This window comes from Chelonia mydas, chromosome 10, assembly GCF_015237465.2.
Source record: "Chelonia mydas isolate rCheMyd1 chromosome 10, rCheMyd1.pri.v2, whole genome shotgun sequence".
Classification (NCBI taxonomy): domain Eukaryota; kingdom Metazoa; phylum Chordata; order Testudines; family Cheloniidae; genus Chelonia; species Chelonia mydas.
The window spans coordinates 9,605,109-9,625,356 of record NC_051250.2 but is presented as its reverse complement, the minus strand read 5'-3'; the positions used below and the strand labels follow the sequence as shown (position 1 = coordinate 9,625,356).

At 54.5% G+C, this 20,248-nt stretch overlaps 1 protein-coding gene across 4 annotated transcripts in view; it reads left to right on the top strand.

Moving 5' to 3' along the window:
- Positions 1–1,011: 1,011 nt before the first annotated feature.
- SLC29A4 (solute carrier family 29 member 4) overlaps positions 1,012–20,248 on the top strand; it is a 34,297-nt gene continuing 15,060 nt past the window's right edge. The window contains exons 1-8 of one of the 4 annotated variants that reach the window (XM_043524698.1): positions 1,012–1,040; positions 9,894–10,066; positions 12,542–12,673; positions 13,607–13,720; positions 14,621–14,749; positions 16,368–16,442; positions 18,651–18,916; positions 20,030–20,165. In XM_043524698.1, coding sequence (XP_043380633.1) covers positions 1,027–1,040; positions 9,894–10,066; positions 12,542–12,673; positions 13,607–13,720; positions 14,621–14,749; positions 16,368–16,442; positions 18,651–18,916; positions 20,030–20,165 — 1,039 coding nt within the window. In that variant the 5' untranslated portion in view covers positions 1,012–1,026. Of the gene's footprint in view, positions 1,041–1,411; positions 2,110–2,215; positions 3,414–9,893; positions 10,067–12,541; positions 12,674–13,606; positions 13,721–14,620; positions 14,750–16,367; positions 16,443–18,650; positions 18,917–20,029; positions 20,166–20,248 lie in introns of those variants that run through there. The other 3 variants (XM_037911050.2, XM_037911049.2, XM_037911051.2) reach the window with 3 other exon arrangements.

Sequence of the window (20,248 nt, the reverse complement as noted above, 5' to 3'; positions counted from 1 at the left end):
TGGTATTTTTCTTCCTTCCCTGAACTATTGTGTATGGATTCTGTGCGTTATTAAACAGGTGCTGCGTTCCACCCCAGAAGTGGCAGCATTTCCGTGATGTCTAGCATGAGCCCCCTGTATGGTTTGTACGGCAGTTTGCTGAGTTTGTCATATGCCTTTGAGATCCTCCAGGTGCAACAGGAATGTAAGATTGTATTCTTTAGTTAAGTGGCTTTGAAGCTGAATGTGTTCTGCCAGTTTTATCAAGGAGGCGAGTGGGGGAGAAGGGGGGCAGTGGAGTCATTTTCTAGTGGGGCTCACAAGCAAAAGCTAGTTGAGAAGAAGGTGTGTGGAACTGTTTTTCCGCTCTGTTTGCCTTGTCTTGTCAGGGTTTCTGTTTGGTATGTGGGAAGGAGAGCAGGTTGGGTGCTCCAACTCTGGCACCCGGGCACTGGCAGTCACTGCTATCGGAGAATGCACCTGTGCATGTTGCCATTCAGCTGCTGGATACAGGCAGTGACTCGATGGCCCGATTCCTCACGGTCACTCATTCACACCTGTGCTAAGTGCAGGGGGTGGAAAATCCTGCTATTCAGGTAGTGTAGCGCTTTGCAAGGCAGGGGGAAACCAGGCCGAGTGCCACACGCTGGCCTGCTCCCATTAAATCAAGCTCCCGTTTACTTCCATAGGAGTAACATTAACACCCTGAATCAAGTGCCCATGTAGCTTGGGTGCTTGGTATCACGCAGCCTTCAGCCTCAGGCCTCACTGTAGCCCTGAGACACCAACAATTCCTAATCATTGGGTTGTTGTTCCCAAATGGTCCACATGGAGATCAGGGTTTGGCACTATTTATTAATGAGAGTAACAGCAGATTACGTTTATCTAGCACCTTTCCTTCCAAAGGGCTTGGTTCAATGTATACATGTATCAGTTCATCCTGGAATGCGGCCACCTCTGGGGTGAGAAACAGCGCCTATTTAACCGTGCACAGCAACACTGTGGCTCCATCAGCGAAGGAGAAGACTCCTGGCTCCAACTGAAACGATGGGGAAGTTTAGGTAGGCAGAATGTGACCCCCCCTTTGGCCCTGTCTCTTAATATTATTACTGATGATGGGTAGAGCCTTCCCCGATCAAGGCTCCGGGCCCCACAGCGAGGCGCTGTACAGAGAAGTAACAAAGGGGTCCCTGCCCTGCAGAGCTGCCAGTCTAGATGTGGGGCAGGATGGACCGAACAGACCGTGGGGGGTGGGGTGGGAGGAGGCGGTTACAGCAAAGCAAACAGCCATCTCAGCTGCCCATGGGCCTAGCCAGGGTGGGGCAGGGCAGTTTGTGGGCAGTTTGGAGGGGGGGGGGTTGCAATACTCCTGCTCCGACGGTGAAAAGCCCCACCAAGCAGCAAGGCCCATGGCCCTGTCTGCCAGCCGGGGGCCAGCGCCTCCAGCAGCGCGGCGGCCCCCAGCCTGGCGCCCGGGCGCTGGCTCAGATCGGCCCGGGGGAAGCTGCCACCTGCCGCAGGGCTGGCCGCGCCCCTGGTGCGCCTGGCTGCTCCCACCCCGCCCAGCGCCCCCAGGCCAAACCGCCAGGGCCGCTGCCTTTGCGCCTGGCTCCAGCGCCCGCCCCCTGCGCAGGGCACGGCTGGACCCGTGGCCTGGCCGGGGGCAGGGGGTGACCGGGCACCCAGGGGCGGGGAGGACCTGGGCTGCCTGCTAAAGCCACCCGGGTTCACCTACACCCGCCCCCCGTCCCTGTCCCCCCAGCCGCGGGCTGGAGACCTGCCGGCGCTGGCACCAGAGGCCCCGGGCACCGCCCCTTGGCCAGCCCCGGGCAGGGCGCGGGCCCCCCGGGGGCTCGGCAGGCGCGCGGGGGGCGGCGGGGAGAGGGCGGAGCGGGCGGGCTGTCTCCGGCAGGAGGAGGAGGAGGAGGGAGCCGGGGGCTGGAGCCGGGGCCGGGCCGCCGCGCACACGCTCCCCGCCTCCCCGCGGCGGCTCCCCCCAGGCGCGGGCCGGGCAGAGGCTGGATGGAGCCGGCGGCCGGGCGATGGGAGGCAGCGGGCTGGCTCCGGCGGCCGGGCTGAAGGCGGCCGGGCAGGAGCGCTGAGGCGGCGGCGGAGCCAGCCCGGCCGGAGGTAAGGGAGGGGGCGCGGGGCTGCCCTGTTGGGCCCGGCAAAGACCCCGAGCAGCGCAGGGGACACATTGCACGGAGCTGGGCAAATCCCCGCCTCGAGATTTCGGGGGGCGGGCGGGCGGGGGGGGGGGAGACAGCCCCACCCATCTGCCCCAGATGCACCCCGGGCTCTGAACCTGCCCGGAGGCACCCCCCCTGCACCCCCCGAAATGGGGGCCCCCGGCGGCTGTTTGATCGCTGCGGGACTCCGGACCCCCCTGGCCCATCACTGTCATTAAATCAGGGCTTTTCAGACCCCTGCCTTCGTGCAACCTGGGTGTTTGCGCAGCGCCCCCAGGAGGGGGCGTCCCAGGCAGGGGAGGGAGCCCGGCTCGCGGCACGGGGGTGAATGGGGCGCAGCTGGAAGGCGGAGAAATCAGGGGTGCCTTTGCCTTGTCGCTGTGGACGGCGGGAAATGGGACCGGCGCCTCGCCGGGCCCTTCTGCCAGCCGCAGGAGCGCAGAGCCCGGAGCGAGCCGCAGGGTTTAGCTGCCCTCCGGCCCGGCTTTTCGGATCCTCACAGCCCTGGAAGGAGCCCACCTTGGGACCGAATGGCCGCCGCAGGACAGCTGGGCTAGGAGATGGCAGAGGAGGGAAGGAGCTAGAGAGAGGGAAGAAGTTGCTTTGGGGACAGAGTGCATCAGCGATTTTGGGGAGCCCAGTGTTGGGGTTTAACCATCCAGGCTGGTTTTAGTGATAAAGGAATAAATCCTGCCTAGGAGAGGGAGCTGGACCTGCTAGAGGCGAGCCACTGTCCACACCCAGCCAGCCCAGGATTTACTATATTTTTTGCTACTGAAAATATTTTTAAAAACCCACAAAAATCTTCCTGATGAGAATTGATTCATCCTCCCGGTCCTCTCAGTTCTGAGCCTGGAAAAGGGACTGTGGATGTCACTCGCCTAAGGCCCAATTCTTCTCTCGCTGATCGTGGTGTAAGTGAGCAGTAACTGCACTGGTGTCAATGGATGCACACCAGTGTAAACCCACTGAGAGTGGAGAATCAGGCCGGGAGTTATTAAGGAATTGTATTGCCCGCAGAACAGCAAAGGTTCTTCCTGTGCTTTGTACTGTCCATGCTTCCCAGCTTTATTGGTCTAGTATAATCAGTAAGAAGTTTACGTTGTGATAAGAGGCTTTTATAATAGGCTTATTCTCCAAACAGGTTTTTTATTTTAAAAAATCTACAACAGGCTTTACAGTGGGTCCGGAGACCATTTCCTGTCTGGTCTTATCTGATTTGTTTCTTTTAGCATCAGGTGTTTGGTAAGTGGTTTTTGCTGTGTTTGGTTTTAATAATTTTAGCTGCTCTTATATTACTCTGCTGAAGGGTGTTAACAAAAGGTTAATGAAGCATGACTTTAGCAACAAAAAATAACACAGAAAGGATCTGTATTCATTCCCAGTCCTGTCTGAGCCGGTCAAAGCTCTGTTCCTTGTTGGATGGTCTCGCATCTCTCACAGAGAATAACAAAGCGCCGACCTGACAATAGACAAAAAGGTGCTAATCCCAAACTCAGTTCTGTAAGCAGATTCCTAGCAGATAGTGTCAACAACTGGTTTTGTTCCACCTTTAAAAGGGAGTGGAGCCCACTTAAAGAAATAACCTGTGAAACAGACCAGGAGTCAGTTCTGGTGCTTCAAGGTGACTGAGCCTTAGGGGTCAGTTTTCTGTTGTAATTTCATTTTCTTCAAAATGTGACACTCCAAGGTCGCTGTATATTGCCAACCGAAACCTTGCAAGCTTCGTCCAGTGCATGGGCCCAGTGCATGAGGCCTACGTTTGTTCCAGGTAGGAGCAGGTAGCTAGATTTTCACCCTCACCCTCTTTCCATTCAGTGGAAGTTCAGGCAAAAAATTCCAGGCCCATGATCAAGATGCTCGGTTTGGATTAATTTTGGGTTGCAGTTGCCTTGAGTATTTCAGCTGCTTTGCTCTTGTTGCATTGCCAGGCTGCTTGTTGGAGAGGGCACATTCCCCTTAGGTTGCGGCTGGAGTATAGGACCTGTTGTTACTACTTTGACCTTTAGTCTCTGAAAGAACAACAGGACACGTGTCAGAGGCAGAGACAGTGGATTCTGCTATTAGCATAATGGTACCGACTGGCCTATCACACAGATTCAGAGGATGCTATGGCACGTTCCTGGAATAAGTAAATATGTTTATGGCTCAAGGAAGCGATCAAAGTTTGGAAGGACTAGATTCTAAGGGATCAATAGAACTTTCATTAGCTTGTGTGACATTGGGACTGCAACCCAATTAACTGAGGCGTTAGGTTTCTATCCCTGTTTATCCAATATGTGGCTCTTTGGCGTATCATGGCTAAGACTCCATGTAAACCTTTATATCCTAGCAAACATCACATCTCATAATGAGACAGGAAATGACTGAAATTGAATCCCCACCCCCCCATCTGTTTTGAAGGGCATTTTATTCCCCCCGATGAGTGTACCTAAAGCTGTGTTTTGGTGGAGCACCACTGACATCCAGTGGGCAATTGGGGTAATATACAGTATACATAACTATAAATAAGAATCTACCCTTTGATGGTGTTTGGAGTGAAATGAAGCAGGGGATCATCTAAAAAGATTTTGACCATGCGAAGAACTGTGCACTGAGGACCTACACACATGAACTGTTGCTGCATTAAGAACAAATATTCAAGGTACCAGCTGGCGCTGTCTGATTCCACAAGAGCCTCTTGGAGTTTTGCAAACTCTAGCTTCCCTGCCAGGCTTCTCGGGGTGGGGTCGGAGACTTAATTTATCAGACCCCTAATGGAATCGCTGTGTTCCTGTTGGGATTCCAGATATGCAGGTAGACTTTTCCCTCTTCAGAGCCAACATTCATTGTGGTAGCCAGACACATGGTGCTCATCACAACAGAAAACAAATCAAATCCAACAACTTCACCACTCTGGGAGGCATGTTCCTGCCTGAGGTGGGCTAGAGCACCACCTAGAGGCAGAGCTAGGTCCCTGCGACACAGTCCCAGTTAAGTTTAAAGGGATTCTTTGTACGTGGCCCCTCATGACAGTAATGATCAGTTAAAGCAGTTCCTGCTGCTCTCTGCTGGGCTCACAGGTTTGGGGTTTGGAGCCACCGATCTGGGTTGGAAATTACAGCCCTGGGAATGGTGGAGCTATGGCCAGTTCAAGCAAATCTGGGTCTCCCTGCAAAGCCATTTGCTTGGGGATCCCCTACAGAGAAGCCCAGATTCTCTCCTGCGCCTGCTGCAGAAATCCAGAGTACCAGCTGGGGCCAGGATAAGGGGGGATGTCCTGAGTTTCCAGCAGCCTCAAGTTATTGTCCCATCAATTACCGAGCTCTCAGACAGTTGGGGCATGAGCAGTAAACATCACACCAGGCTTCCAACCTGCCCTGCTGGGAACGTTATGTATCTACATTACTGCCCTCTATTGGAGGGAATGGGAATCTCCAACTCCTAGCAGAACTCTTTTTATGCTGCTAACAGGTAGCGGAGAGTCTCCTTCAGCTCAAGGGGTAGGGCCTGTGCTTCCAGACCGGGAGGCCTTGGGTTCTCTTCCCCCTGTTGAAGTGCTCGTTAATCACGTGGACAGCACAGAGTCAAGCACAAGGCTGTAGAAGGGCCACCAGTTTGTTACAATAGTTTGCCCTTTGCCTTCAGAGGAGGCTGCCAAATGCCTTTACAAACATTTTCTAAAGCCTGTGAGTAAGGTATTATCTTCATGTTACAGAAAGGTAAACTGAGGCGCAGAGGTTAAACAACTCTCCCAAGGGCATACAGTGAGTCAGCATCCGAGCTAGGAATAGAACCCTCCCTGCTGCTCTAACCACAGACAGCATCGCCTCTCCCGTGGCACTTCTCTCTTGGTCGTTAATCAGCCAGCGATGCCGTCTCGTGGCCAGTCCCAAGTCCTCTTTAACCCAGCTGACTGCCTGGGCTAGAGCCAAAGCCGCCCTGGTTGGTCTAGTCTGGCCCCTGAGTTAGGCTTTTTCATATTGTTGTCCCTGGCAAAACGGAGGATTAAAAAAAAAGTCCTCGGGTTTATTTCTTGAAACTGAAGCATGTGACAGGCTGCTGCAGAGCAGGGGCATGGGGACATTAAAGCCCCAGCACCAAAGCAAACCCCTGAAAGCTGTTGCTGTCACCCTGACACCGAAGGCAGAAAAAACCCAGGCTGTCAGTGTGAAAACCCCGCTGAGTGGCAGCAGCCCCGTCCTGCTGGCTTATCGGGTTGGGAGGCTTTCAGTGAGGGATTTGCAGCGGCGATAAACCTTAACACCACCCCTCAAAGCTTGCGATGAGCTCTCTAGATAGCCCAGCTCAAAGCTGCTGTCTCTGCTCTTGCATTTGATGCCAGTGCAGTAGAAGCTACCGAGATGGACGAGACAGTGACTGGACCTGGGAGCAAAGATGTGTTTTGCAGCCTTGGGCAGAACCCTGAGCTGCCGGAGGAAGAGGTCAGCCAGAGGGGCTCGCTTCGGTGCATCACACGAGGTGCTGAATTGCATACAGTAAAGCAGTCCCCTTTAAGGAGTGTCTGTGGAAGGAACACACCTGTGCAAAGAATGCAAGGCTATATGAGGGCAGGCCTAAAGGTCTCTGCTGAAATAGCCATCCCTGAGCTAGGTCTCTGGGCAGTGCATGAAGGAGCAAGTGGGAGCGAAGGAGCCATTGCATTTCCTTGTGGCCTTGCAACAAAATAACCTCCTGCCAGTGCGCGGTCTCCAACCTGCACTCCTTACAGAGCCCCTTTGCCTGTGCGTGGGATCCTGGCACTGTCCTCTGTGACGTCTCTGCACTAGGAGACTCAGTCTCACTTGGGGCCAGATCCCCCGGGGCCTTGCTCAGGTTTGACTCAGTCCCAGCTTCCATCAGGCCAAACCTCTGAGTTGCCAAGCACTTGCAGCCACCGTTGACTGCAGTGGATCGGGCCCATTAGCTTCGGTGGGGTTTTGCTTCAATAAGGCCCTCAGGATTTGGTCCACTAAGAATACTGTTCCTCTCCAGTGCCAACTGCTAAGAGCAATGCTCTGGGTCTGGGCTGAAAATGTACCTGGGCACATCCCTCCAGTCCCAAACTTTCTGCTCGCGTGAGCTGCTATGAGAAATGATGCAGAAGCCCTGCCTGTTGGTGTTTCACCTGGGCTGCAAGGGTCCAAAGGCTCTGGCAGCAGGATGGGATCTCTGCCATGGTGGTTCTTAGCACAGTCTTCCTGGCCTTTGGAAACAGGGCGGGTATCAGTTTTCCCTGACAGCCGTGCTGTCTCTGTTAAAAAGCTGCTCTCGGGTGCTTGGTTCTCAGACCCAGAGCCCGTCCGGAAGCTGCAGAGCCCTCGCTGGTGTTCTGCACAATGAAACCCTTTGAGACCCAAGCAGTGGGGGTTGGGGAACTGGGCGGGAAGGTGGGGTCACGAAACAATCTAGTTCTTGTGAAACGGTCCCCAGGATGTGAGCACCGGAGAACCCTGCTAGCCTCATTCTATGCAGGAGAACCCTGTGGCGTATGTGTGCCAGGCCTTGCATCCAGACACAGCATCGCTAACAACAGTGCACGGGTCTTCATGCCAGGCTGCAGCTGGACTTGCTCTGAGCTGGACGCCCACCATGCAGTGCCAGTGTAGACAGCCATGGTAGTGTGGCAGCGGCAGTGGTGTAATTAGTCCGTCAGAGACGGCCTCACCAGCCCAGAGCAACGGCTCTGTCACCGGACAAGCCTGCCCAAGAGCAGCCAAGGCGGCACCCAAAATGCGGAGAGGTGCAAATGGACCCTAGCTGCTCTGTGGAGCTGTGCTGGGCGTTGTGGGGTAGGTGTGTAACCCATCCCTGCTGTCCCCTTCTAATGGCACCTAGCCCAGCTAGAGACTGATGAGTCTGCGACAGCCGTAGCTAAGAGCCACGTGGCTTTTAGCTCTTGCAGTAGAGGCTCATGCCCTAAGCTTCAGCAGTCCCAGGTTCGATCCTGTCTGCCGGCACCCGGGCTCAGTTGGTGTTACAGGTGCAACAATCCACAAGGCCCTGCCATGCCCAAGGAGTTTTATGTTTGCATGTGGGACAGGGTGACTAGTGTGGGAATCACACCGGTACAGGCTGCAGTTACGCAGTTCTTTAGTGTGGAGGCAGCCCTGTCCATTCCCTGTAGGTTCAGCGACCTAGCTGTGGCATTAGTCACTCTCTAGCACGGTTTGATGCCCTGCCTGGTTCTGGTTTTTTTCCGCTGTGACAGCCATGCAGACTGCTGCAGTAAAGGGGAGCCTTGTAGCTCCTCCACTCCCAACAAACATCGCTGGAGGGACCAGTGAAATCGCTCCGGCTGTGGTGAGCTCACAGCTACTCCAGGCCCAGCTTCTCCCAGCACAAGTCACCCTCACAGAGGATGTGGAAATGCTGGCTGTTGGGGAAATTGAAGCCTATATCATGCTAGGAGAAGTCCTGGTGAAGATCCTGGTGTGAGACCTGCTCAGAGAGTCAAGCGGCAGAGGGCACAGACAACACCTGAGACTGAGAGCTTTTTTCACCAGGGAAGAGACCGAGCTTACGCGGATGTAATTCTCTACGAGGTTTCGTGGGAGGTTCTCCTTTCCCTCCATTGCTTCCCGCCTAGGAGTCCTTCTCTAAACACTATCCACACTCAGCCCATCCTGCCAGCTGGCAGCCTTCATTCTCGGACCGCACAACAGAGGAGCAGTTCGGTGATAGTGATGGAGACATCTTTAAAGTGCCTCACGCTCATAAAATGGAGTTCTTGGTTCCAATGGGGGGGTCTCTCCTGGTGTTGTCTAGCTGTACAGCTTGAACGGGCTCAGAAAGACGTGCTATATTTCATACCGCCAGCCCTTCAAACTCTGAGAGACAAGCTGGATTCTTTCCCTCTCACATGTCATATTTTATTATTTAGTATTCATACTGCAGGGCCACCTGTGTGCGAGGTGCTCCGCAAACACAGAACAAAACGCCAGTCCCTGCGTGGGGAACCCCATGGTCCTCCGTGGCAAGATCTGTATTATTGGTGCTGAGGACGCACGAGAAGGAAAGGCCCCAGCTTGTCTCTTGGCCTCTCCTGGCTGAGGTTGCAGTGCTGGAAGATAAGGGGGAGAAACATCTTAGAAACTGAGCATGTTTGAGCTAAAAGTTACTGAGGGACAATAGAGAAGGAGCCAGGGCTGATGTGTAACGTGGGTGTACGTCAGTGAGTGGGTGTGAATCAAAGGGTGTCTAACTTGCTGTTAGGGATGTGTTGAGGGGGGCCAGGTTATTACACCAGGTTAGCGTCGGTCACCTCTTAGTTTGGGCCTGCTTGTGCCACTTTGCAGCGACTCAGGGTGGAGGGACATGGTTGTTTTCTACGGGGAGCCTATTGCACACGCCAGGGGGTGTAACTAGGAGAAACGGGATGAGACTGAGCAAAGGAAATGTCGGCTGATTATCAGGAGAGACGTCCTGCCAGTGAGGTGAATTACACGAAGGCCTTTTAGGGAAAGCAGTGGGAGCCCCGTCGCTTGGGGCAGTTAAAACTAGACAGGGCAAAGCACTTGAGATGCTGTGGTCATTCTGGCTCTGGCAGGGGGAAGAGCCAGATGACCTCACAGCTCTTTTCCCTCACTAGCTGCTCTGCTGTTTTGCATGGTGTGTTGAATGTTTTCCCTACGTATTACGTTAGCTGAACCCTTGGCCCCGTTGGGAATAAGCCCCTGTGGGGTATCCCTTGAGGACCGTGCTGGGGCTGAGCTGATGGTGTGTTGCTGCCCTTTCTTGCTTTAGGTCAGCCACAATGGGCTCTGTCAGAGGAGATCATTTCAAGGACATCAGCCCTGTGGTGACCCCAGAGGGAAATGTGGTGATGAGCTTCAGCTTCGACAGCTACCAGCTGGAGGAGGAGGAGCTGCAGGCTAAAGGGAATCAGGCCAAGGGAGTCCTCACCTTCATGGAGCCAGGTAGGGCTTGGCAGCTGGGTGCCGCATCTCTCGTGGCTCGCAAGGAGGGAGCGTGGAGGAAGGGCTGAGGGGGGCACATAGCGATGGCAGTGACAGGCTGCTGAGGCAGCTCCCTGGATGCAGGGAGAGGAGTGGGGAGAGAGAGCTTTGTCATAGCCAGTGCTGCACCAACCAGCTCCACGCTCCACGTATCACAGAGCCATGGGCAAACCCTGCTTTGCCGGGTGGTTCAGCCCCCCAGACTTTGGCCATGTGTTCAGATTATCCTGGCTTCTTGGGTCGGGAGATCTCACAGGGGTGGGCTTTTTTGCAAGGTCTCCTGGCCAGGCCAGACACACCCCGCAAGCAGCCATTACCTCATTGTGGTAACACTTCAGGTCCAAACGAGGCCCAGGAGCACAGAGACCACAGGACAGGGTGGAAATAATAACAGCGGTACATTCGGGGAACTTTTCCCAAGCCTCCAGAAGGTTTGGTTCAAATCTTGTCCAGCGTCTGGGGCCGGTTCTTAGTGTACAGGAGCCGTTTGGCCCAGTCTTTCAGAATAACTACTGTGAGTGGAGCTTGCTGTTGTCCAGGCAGCCCCTGATCCATCGCCATGGCCCGGACGCTCTCCTGCGGCGCAAACAGCGTGCGGGGAGAACAAGTTTTGTGGCTTTGTAACCCCCACAGAGGTGACACACACCCTCCCACATCCCCAGGACTGGCCTGGGGGCGCTGCAGCCAGGACCCACCAAAACAAGCAGGGAGCTAAGGAATCCAGCGAATTCCCCAACTGCGTGGGTCCGAGGCAGCACGGAGGACGCTTCTCTGCTCACCAGCCAGGGGAGCATGACTGGGCCAGCAACTGTGTGGCTAATGGCTGGCCACCCTCCTGCTGAGCCCTCCCCTTGAGGCGTGCAGGCTTTGACATCCCAGCAGGGTTAACTTTCTGCCCCTCCGGCTGGGTAAGAAAGGCCCTTCTTGGGGCTGGGATGAGGACGTGTGCGATTTATCGTGGCTCCTCCCTCTGCTCTTAACCACTCCCCCTTCACTGCCAGGCCTCTCTGTGGCTCCTGCCGTGGTTTCGTTCCTCTCCGTATGATGCCGGGGGGCAGTGGGGACCCTGGGGGCCTGTGCTATTTGAGAGGCACACACATCACCACTTCCCTGTGCAGATCCCCGTGTTTTAACAGTGCAGACTCCGACATGTCGTAACTGCAGCGTGTTCCCAGATGACAGGAAAGCAATTAATGAGCCATCGCTCCCCTGGCCAAGATGATCTTATACGAGAGTTTACTCCAAACATCCCACAGGCTGAGTCACTTGAGCACGTGCCAGCCGTAGGACAGACCCTTACCTTACCTCCACTGGGGCTAGTTGCATTTGCACCAGCTGAGGATCTGGCCCTAGGTTTGTACCTCTGCCAATCACTCCCTGAACGTACGCTGGATGGCATGGGACTGCTTCAGTACGTTGCACATCAAAGACCTGGTATTCTTATACTGCCAGGATCACTGTTGAAATGCCTCTGCTCACAGGCTGCAGTTTAGCCAGGCTGGTGTTTATTTTGTGGAGCGCCATAGGTGAGCCTGGCGTTGGGCACATTATGGGAACCCGGCAATACAGCTATCCGACATTAATACCATCCTTTCCAGTTTGCAATGAAAAGGCTGACCCTGCTGTTTAATCCCTCTGGGAGCTCTCAGACCCTGTAAGGGCTTGCGAGCTGCTTTCCCCCGTGGCCTCGAGGAGCACTCGCCCCTGGGCCAATAGGTGGCCCTTTGGGAAGGGCTGAGATTTAACATAGCTGTTGCTCTTTTGGGGCCCCCAGATGTTCCCTTGCGAGCCCAGCTGAGAGAACAGTAGGCATCTCTGCTTTGCTCTTTCCCGGGGGGGTTTCACGTGCAGAAGGGTGGCTGGGCCGGGGTCAATGATTCTGGGAAAAGATGTGTAGCTGCAGAGATCAATAACTTCTCCTAGTACAGGGACCATAACAAAACCTCACTCTCTGCTCCCGGTGAGGAAGGCTGGGAACTAGAGGTAGGTGAACAGAGGCATGTGTACACTGATCCATACCTACAAGTGTCTAGGAAGATACTTCCCCCGTTGGCTGGTGCTACACAGATGTCCGATAGGTGGGTTTCTTGCCCCTTCCGCTGAAGCAGCTGATGCTGACCATTGTTAGAGACAGGATCCCGGCCTCGCCGGACCACTGGTCTAGCCTGGTTATTCCTGTGCGGGTGATCGAGTCGAATAATGGCACTGCAGTGTCTCATGGGAGAGGAGAGTTGCAATGAGTATAAAGGGGATTCTTTACTAAAGCTGCAAGACATAGACAGAGCCCCTCATTTGGGAATGTTCAGTACCTCATCTCACTGAACAATAAATCGGTTGCCTCTCGATATTTTCCCAGCCTGTCTGTAGGACTCTGTGTTGGGCTCCAAGAGGCCCATCAGCGTAACTGTCACCTGTTCTGTCCTGTTCCGGCTGTAGCCTCAGAAGACCCCGAGCCGCAGGATCGATACCATGGGATTTACTTCGCCATGCTGCTAGCGGGGGTTGGATTTCTCCTGCCGTACAACAGCTTTATCACAGATGTGGACTATTTGCATCACAAATATCCAGGTGGGTCCTTCCCAGCAATGGTGGCTTGGCGTGTCCCAGGCCCTGCTCCCTGGATTTCATTCACACTGAGCCAGGGCACAGCATGGAAACTGTCACGGCGGAGTCCTCATTAGCAGGAGAATGCCAGTCTGACAAGCAGAGGGGAACCAGCCCGGACAGGCCGCTGATTTCCAATTCACGTGTAATCTTTGAAAGCCAGCAGTCAGGATCCCTGATGTTCAATGCTGATAGTAAACACAGTCCCATTTAGTGACAGGAGATCCTAGAAGCTGGTGCTAGGATGTTGAAAAGGCAGAGGCTGCCGAAGTGAGTGTCGGTGTATTTGGCGGGGGGTCTGGTTTTGAAATAGGACTTGGCCGGGTCTCCCAGTTCTTGTGGATGCAGATATTGACAGGTGCTGGATGTCTCCTGGATGGGGTGTCTAGCAGCCTGAACTCACAAATGTAGCCCGATTAATGACAGCAGTATCACTCTGCAGTGTTTGTACCCTGAGTGCAAAGTGGAACTAGACAAAATGAGTGGCTGCCCCCATGGCATCTCCTGTGTTGCCCACGGGGTATCTCCCCAGACTCTCACCCCACTTTCTGTCATTCCACCGCCTTCTATTTCAGCCAGCCCTGCTTGCCTATTTCCACAGCCTGGAAAATGTTTCCTGTTCCTGGATATCCCTAGACAATGCAACCCTGAAATTGTTCTTTGAGGCCACAGCTGAGTTACCCAAACCCTGAGCCTGGTTCAGCCATCAGAGAAACCAGACAGGTGGGCTGGAGGAAATACAGAACAGCCACCAGACCCCAAATTCTGTTCACCAAGGTGCCAACACAGACCCGTGGTCAGCAGTAGCTTGAAAGCTCCCTGCTGAAATCAACACACTCAGTCCAACGCGGCTCTTGGAGCATTGCTGACCACCTCACCTCTTCTGTTGCTCTGCAGGGACCTCCATTGTGTTTGATATGAGCCTCACCTACATCCTGGTAGCCTTGGTAGCCGTCATCTTGAACAACGCCCTGGTGGAGCTGCTGAGTCTGCACACCAGGATCTCTGTGGGTAGGTCTCTCCATTTCCTTCCCCTGCCCCAGGGATCCAGACAGGACCCAAGCCTACCGCCTGCATTCTGGGGCTACCATATCTCCGTGGCTATTTTCCTATCCCATCGGTGCAAGCGGTCAGGCTAGCGTTTTCCAGAAGGGTGGACTCTACTCCTGTCTCCAGCGCCTCTCCACCAACTGACCTGGAAAAAGCCTGCAAGCACTGAGATATCATTGCCCATCCTTGGCCCCTTCAGGGTACCGGAGTGTCACTTCTGCTCCCTGCCTGATCTCCCAGCAGTGAAGACAAGATGCGTGTTATGTGTGCAGATACGTTCTGTTCAGTTTCCAGGGGGAAGGGGGTTGGGAGATCTGGGCCGGTCATGTACAAAGCCATATAAGCACATTCCGTTCGCCCAAGCCTCAGGCCACCCAATCACTTAGATTTAGCCCAGCATCCAGTGTAAACACCCAAACTTCCAGCCACGCAGTCAGTCAGACACACCATTAGCTAGACACCAGAAATACGATCAGGCAGACGTTTGGACACCCAAACATCTGGCTGCCTAGAAACTCAAACATCACGAGGAACCTACTGGGCGATGCCTAGGCTTCCATTCCACCCCATAAGCAGTTAAATAACTAAAGCCACCTTGGCGTAGATGGAAAGAAACGGGCGGTTTCTCTGGCCCCTTGTTCATCTGCTCTGTAACTCCATCTCCGCCTCAGTGCAGGGATGCACTCTCTCTCCAGGCTGCTCCACGCAGTAGTAGTTGCTCGGACGCTTGGCCCAGTGGGGTTTCCCTGGGATTCCACAGGCTGCCGAGCTCATCACATCGCTGTCCCAAGCCAGTCCAAAGGCTTGCTTCCAGCTCTGCTCTCTGCCCCTTGACGCCGGTGTCCATCTTGTCCGCTGCAGGATACCTGTTCGCTCTGGGTCCCCTTCTCTTCGTCAGTATCTGCGATGTCTGGTTGGAGCTCTTCACCCACAGGCAAGCGTATGCTATCAACCTGATAGCCGTAGGGGTCGTGGCCTTCGGCTGCACAGGTATGTGAAGCCTGGCGCAAGGAGGACAGGCCAGGTGGTTTTGGGGAGAGCAGGGTCTTGTTTCAGAGTACAAGGCCTGCTTGAAAATAGAGAGGGGAGTATCTGGAAGGGGGAAACTGCTCTTCCCCTCAAAGATCCTATTTCCTTGCAGGGAAAAGCAGGAACAAATTTTCTGACATTTCTGTTGGGTCCATATAACTCAGCGGTTTGCAGCCCCTGATGGGCCACCTGCCGCTGCCTGAAATTCCAGATCCCCGCTCCCTGAACTATCTCCCCACTCTTCTTCTGAAGTAGATCTGTTCAGCCGCTTACATCTGCGCTTCTCAGATCCCGGGAACACCCCGTAACCCATAGCACATAAAGCAGCATGCACACCTGCCAGCGCAAACCAGGAGCTATCTGATTTGCATAAAATGGCATATATTTGCATAAAATACACTTATTTGCATAACGTGCTGCCTGATGGCCTGTGGGGCTTTCAGCTTCTCCTGGAACCCCCAAATACCAAACTCCATACCCACCCAGCCCATCATCAATCAAACACGCATCTCTAGCATCGCCACGTCAATTGCAGTCAGTGGGGCCAGATCCCAAGCTGGGGTAAGTCAGCATAGCGGTGGCTGCTCCTTGCTTGGCCAGCTGGCCTGGCTGGTTTGTTTGTTCTATTGGGAAGCGCTGATGGGGTGGGGCATCCGAGTACCAGGCAGATAGATTAGATAGAAAAGAACGTGAATTGAAACTGACCTCTTGTTTGGTGAAGAAAGTGGGGGTGCGTTCCCCCCTCCCATTTTGGGCTCTGTGAAGTGCCCGTTTTTGAGCTAAGGAGGCACATTTATGCTTTTTGAATCCCTGCTTGCTGTTCCAGCTGCTGAGTTTCTGGTTCATTTTGAAAATATTAATAACCCAAAAGCCATCAAGTCCAGTTGTTGCTGTGCTAACCAAAGCCTTTTCCCTTGTGACTGAATGCTTTGGAATAATGAAATTCCAGGGCCCCATGCAGCTGCTGGGCAGCAGGACTTGTTAATCCCAGGGCAATCCCCAGGTGGGTGATTTTTATTGGCCTACCATATTTCATCCCATAAAAACCCAGCCTTCCGCAGCTCATTAGCACCAGCTAGCCCAGGTGTGTTTACAGCCTTTCTATGATTTTCTTTATGATGCTGGTTAACACTCTGGAACACGAGTCGTTCGCGTGATGCTTCACATCTGTAAACAGCCAGAGTCAGGCTGTGCAGCCTGCACCCTCACACCCCACCCACTCCCGACACCCTGTTACAGTTTGGCTTTTAGTACCTAGGGCTCTCATGCGCCGGAGGTATCCAGGACCGAGAGCTGGTGCCTTTCCACAGTATTGTTTTCTTATCGCGTCGGCAAGAGTGAAGAAGGCGGTTCTGATTCATGAAAGCACTTAGACCTGCTACAATGAACTTAAAGTTAAGCATGTGCTTTCTTGAATCAGAACTTTAGATAGGAAACTGCGCCAACTTCTCCTGGTTCAACAGTTCCAGGGACCTAGGCAGGACTCCCGGCAATATATTTGGGCTAGATCCCCGCGGAATTGTGGGGAGGGAATAATACCTCTTCTCCTCTCTTTTTTCGGTGCGCCTCTCTCTTTAAGTGCAGCAATCCAGTTTCTACGGCTACACCGGGATGTTGCCCAAGCGGTACACCCAAGGGGTGATGACTGGCGAGAGTGAGTATCCTCCTCACCCTGGATTCTTAAAGCCTGCTAGCCGGCAGAGCTACTCGCAATTCTGATTAGATAATAGGCTCATTAGCCAGCTGCTGGCTGGCACATTGGCCAGGGCGTCCTTAGTTGGCCCATTCTCCTAGATGTAATCATTAGTTGGCACATGTAATAAAGACCTCCAGCTTGACACAGAGGCTACGTCTCCGCTTGGAGCTCAGATGTGGTTCCCAGCTCGCGCAGACGTACTCATGCTAGCTCTCATCAAGGTACTGTGCTGGCCGCCCTGAGTACACACCCACAGGGTTCAGGTGGTTTGTGCTTGGGGTGGCTTCCCATGCTCTCGAGCTCGCACGGGTTTGGCTGCGGGAGCTGGGAGCATCCCTAGCTGGCAGCGTAGACCTACGCAGAGGCAGGTTGCAATGTTCCAGCCACCACGAGGTCAGGTTCTTGGGGAAGATGCTACTGAGAGATGTGACTTCTCCACACTAAGAGGCCTAGCTGGAGCCCGCCTTAGCAATCTGGTAACTTACGCCCCGAGCAAAGTCGCACACACGGGGTATGGCTGCGCGGAGCTCAGAGGTGTGACTGCAGCGTCTGTAGAGATATCTGAGACTAGCTCACCTGAGAGCTCATAGTGTGAAGCTGTGGTGGCCTGGACTTCGGTGCGGCCTGGACAAGCCCGCCTGGGACCCGGGCCACTTACTCGGGTGACTAGCCCACGCTGAAGCCTGTGCTCCATTGCGGTTGGTAGCTAGCTCGGGTATGTCTACATGTGCTGCAGTCCGTGTTACAGTGTAGATGTACCCCCCTGTTTCTACGGCTCTCTGGCTCTGTAGAGGGGAGGGCAGCATGAGCAGCATGCAGACAGCACATTCATGTCCCAGGGCATTTTACAGTGAGCAGAAGAGAGTCTCTACCGTGACCTGGGGTACGGGTAGGGGTGACCCCCATCCCAATTAGATTGCAGCCCATCTTTCAATGTACACAGCAAAGGCCTTCATTCATTATTAGCCGAGCCTTCTTTAGTTCTCCCCCACTGCCAGCAGACGTTGGCCCAGCCCAGCAATCTCTCAGTCTCCAGCCCTGCTCCCGGAGATGGCTCGCTGGAAACTGACCAGCATGCTGCTCACTCCTCAGGTGCTGCTGTCCAGAATAGGCTTTAGTCTTTTCCTGATAATCCAGGGTAATGGATTTGGCCTTGGCACACACTGGCAGGTGGTGGGCACGCTCACCACCTACCATTGGCACATGCACCAGCTGGCGACAGCTGGGGTGCTCTCACTGATATTTTGACTGACGCCCTGAAGGGGGAATTCGTTGGTCTTCGGTTGGTGTTTTCATCCGTCAGTGGCCAGCTGGCCCTACGCCAGGCAGAGAAAAACTGTAATTACAGTGGGCACGCGGGCCAGAAAGAAAGGCTGCCCCCTCCCATGGGCTGGGGGAATGAACAGCACTCCGTTGGGCTGTCCCTTCCAGTTACACAGAGTGGCATGAAAAGCCTGGCATTGTAACTCTGCCTAGTGCTAGCTCCTGGGTTGTTCGGGGAAATACGCTGCCTGGCAGAGGGGTGCATGCGCCTATCTGATGCTGTTTCCCTTTGCTCTGCGTGTGTGCGGCTGCTAACACTCAAGAGAGCAAAGCACGAGCATTGCCAGGGGCTGCCAGCCAAGGGGGCAGCGCCAGGTATGTGTGGGGAGAGCCGATTCCCCTGTATTTCCCCCAGCAGTAGGTGAGCTGTCTCAGAGCAGGGAGAAAGAACAAACAGTTCCTGTGCCTCACCCTTTTGTCAGGGAGATACCTGCAGTGAGGGGAAAGTGGCCTCTCCGCTCACTTTCCCCCACCGCCACTAACTCCAAAGCAAACAGGGCCGGGACTGGGTGCCTGTTCTGTGTTGCTGGGGGAAGTACTAGGGAATCAGCTTTACTGACAGAAATCGTCTCGGCTCACAGAGTAGCCTGTGGCTCACATCTGTTCTCAGTTCACCCAGCACACACCAGCCCACTCTGGTACACGTTAGTGCCCCTCTCTGGGGCCAGGCCAACACTGGCCCGGCCTGGCCACCGAGTCACATCTTGGGTTCTGTCCTTGTCAGGACAGAGAACCTGGGTTTCAAACCCGGACCAGAATGCCTCTGCAGCCCCGGCCATTGAGCTGCCTGCTGTCCCTGGACCCCCTGTGCCGACGGGCCTGCTTTTGCTCTCTTCCTCTCAGGCACTGCGGGGGTCATCATCTCCCTCAGCCGCATTTTCACCAAACTCCTCCTGTCGGACGAGAAGGAGAACACCATCATCTTCTTCTTCATCTCCATCGGCATCGAGCTCATGTGCTTCATTCTCCACCTGCTGGTGAAGCGCACCCATTTCGTCCGGCACTACACCGCCTGCTCCCGGCAGGGCGCACCTGGGGGCAAAGGGGTCCCAGACCACAGCACCGGATACAGGGTTCACCACGATGTCACTGCAGAGGACATCAGATTCGTAAGTCTCCCTTTCTGTGCTACGTGGGCGGGTGTGCCAGGGGCTTTTAGATGCCGCTGGGATTCTGCTGCCTCTGACCTGGGCCTCCAGCTGCTGGCCTGAGGCCGATGTGCTGGGGAAGCTATCTCCAAGGGATAAGGGAAGGACTGACAAAGGTACAAAGATGCACTGGTTTGGTCCAGGCGGCCTTTTGGTGCAGAATCCAGAGTTGAATTAGAACTTGGCGCACAGCATCTGCCCTCAGACCCATGGGACCATCTCCAACCAGTGGTGTCAGTTGTTTGGCATGAGAACCATGCTTTGCTTCTCATCACAGTCTGTCTGCCACATAAGTCCCTGCTGAAGGGCATTAGCAGGGCTGCTCCTTCAGCTTCGCAGGCAGAGTGCTGCCCTAGAAATGCAGCCCTCTGCGCTCCAGCCCCTCACAGACGACGTTCTTAAATGAGTGTGATAATTGGCCTGCATCCCAGTTCGCTGTAGGACGGGGGTTGCCACCCTGTCACTGGTTCAACACTTTCTGGTTGGCCGCCTGATATCTGCCCGCTGGCCCCTGCTCTTTGCTTGTAGCTGTGACATTAGACTTTAAAAAGACATTTTAATATTTTCCGACCATTTCTGTCCTGTGCAAACAATTGCCGAGGGTGCCACAGGGGGACGGTACACAATTGGGCATGGGAGGGGAGGTGGGCTGTGCAGCCCCGAATGGGAGCGGAGATGGGCCTACAAGACAACCTGCTTTCCGTTGTTGTGCGCACTATGGAAAACTGCGAGAGCCCCTCTTTTAGGAGATGTGTGGTGCCCTCTAACGGTGCATTGGTGCAGAGAGACGCTGAAGTATTGTATATAAATCTATACAGTAACGGTGGATGTCCTAGCGTGGCACATAAACTGGTAACCCATGTTTCCCCTCCCCACTTTTGTCCTCTACGCTTCCTGGGTGGAGTGTATTATAGCCACTGACCTCATCCATTCTGGCTTTGCTAGTGACAGCAGGAGGGTCTCACATCAAGGTGGATAAGTTCCCGGAGTCTTTCCCCCTCCTCCCACTGAGCTGTTCTTTGCAAAATACCCCCTGGCTCAACGCTACCCTGATCCCTCTTGTGCTTTCCCCAGGAAAATCGGCCTTGTGGGCAGGTGGGCTCCCCTCCGGGCAGCCTGGGGCATGAAGCTGAGCTGGCTGGCAGCGGCACCTACGTGAGGTTTGACGTCCCTCGACCAAGAATCAAAAGGAGCTGGCCCAGCTTCCGAGGTAGGACACCTGTGTCCAGCTGCAGGGACCTGCTAGCCGGGCTGTCCAGGCTCTCCCTGGCACTCACTCTGACAAGCGCGCTT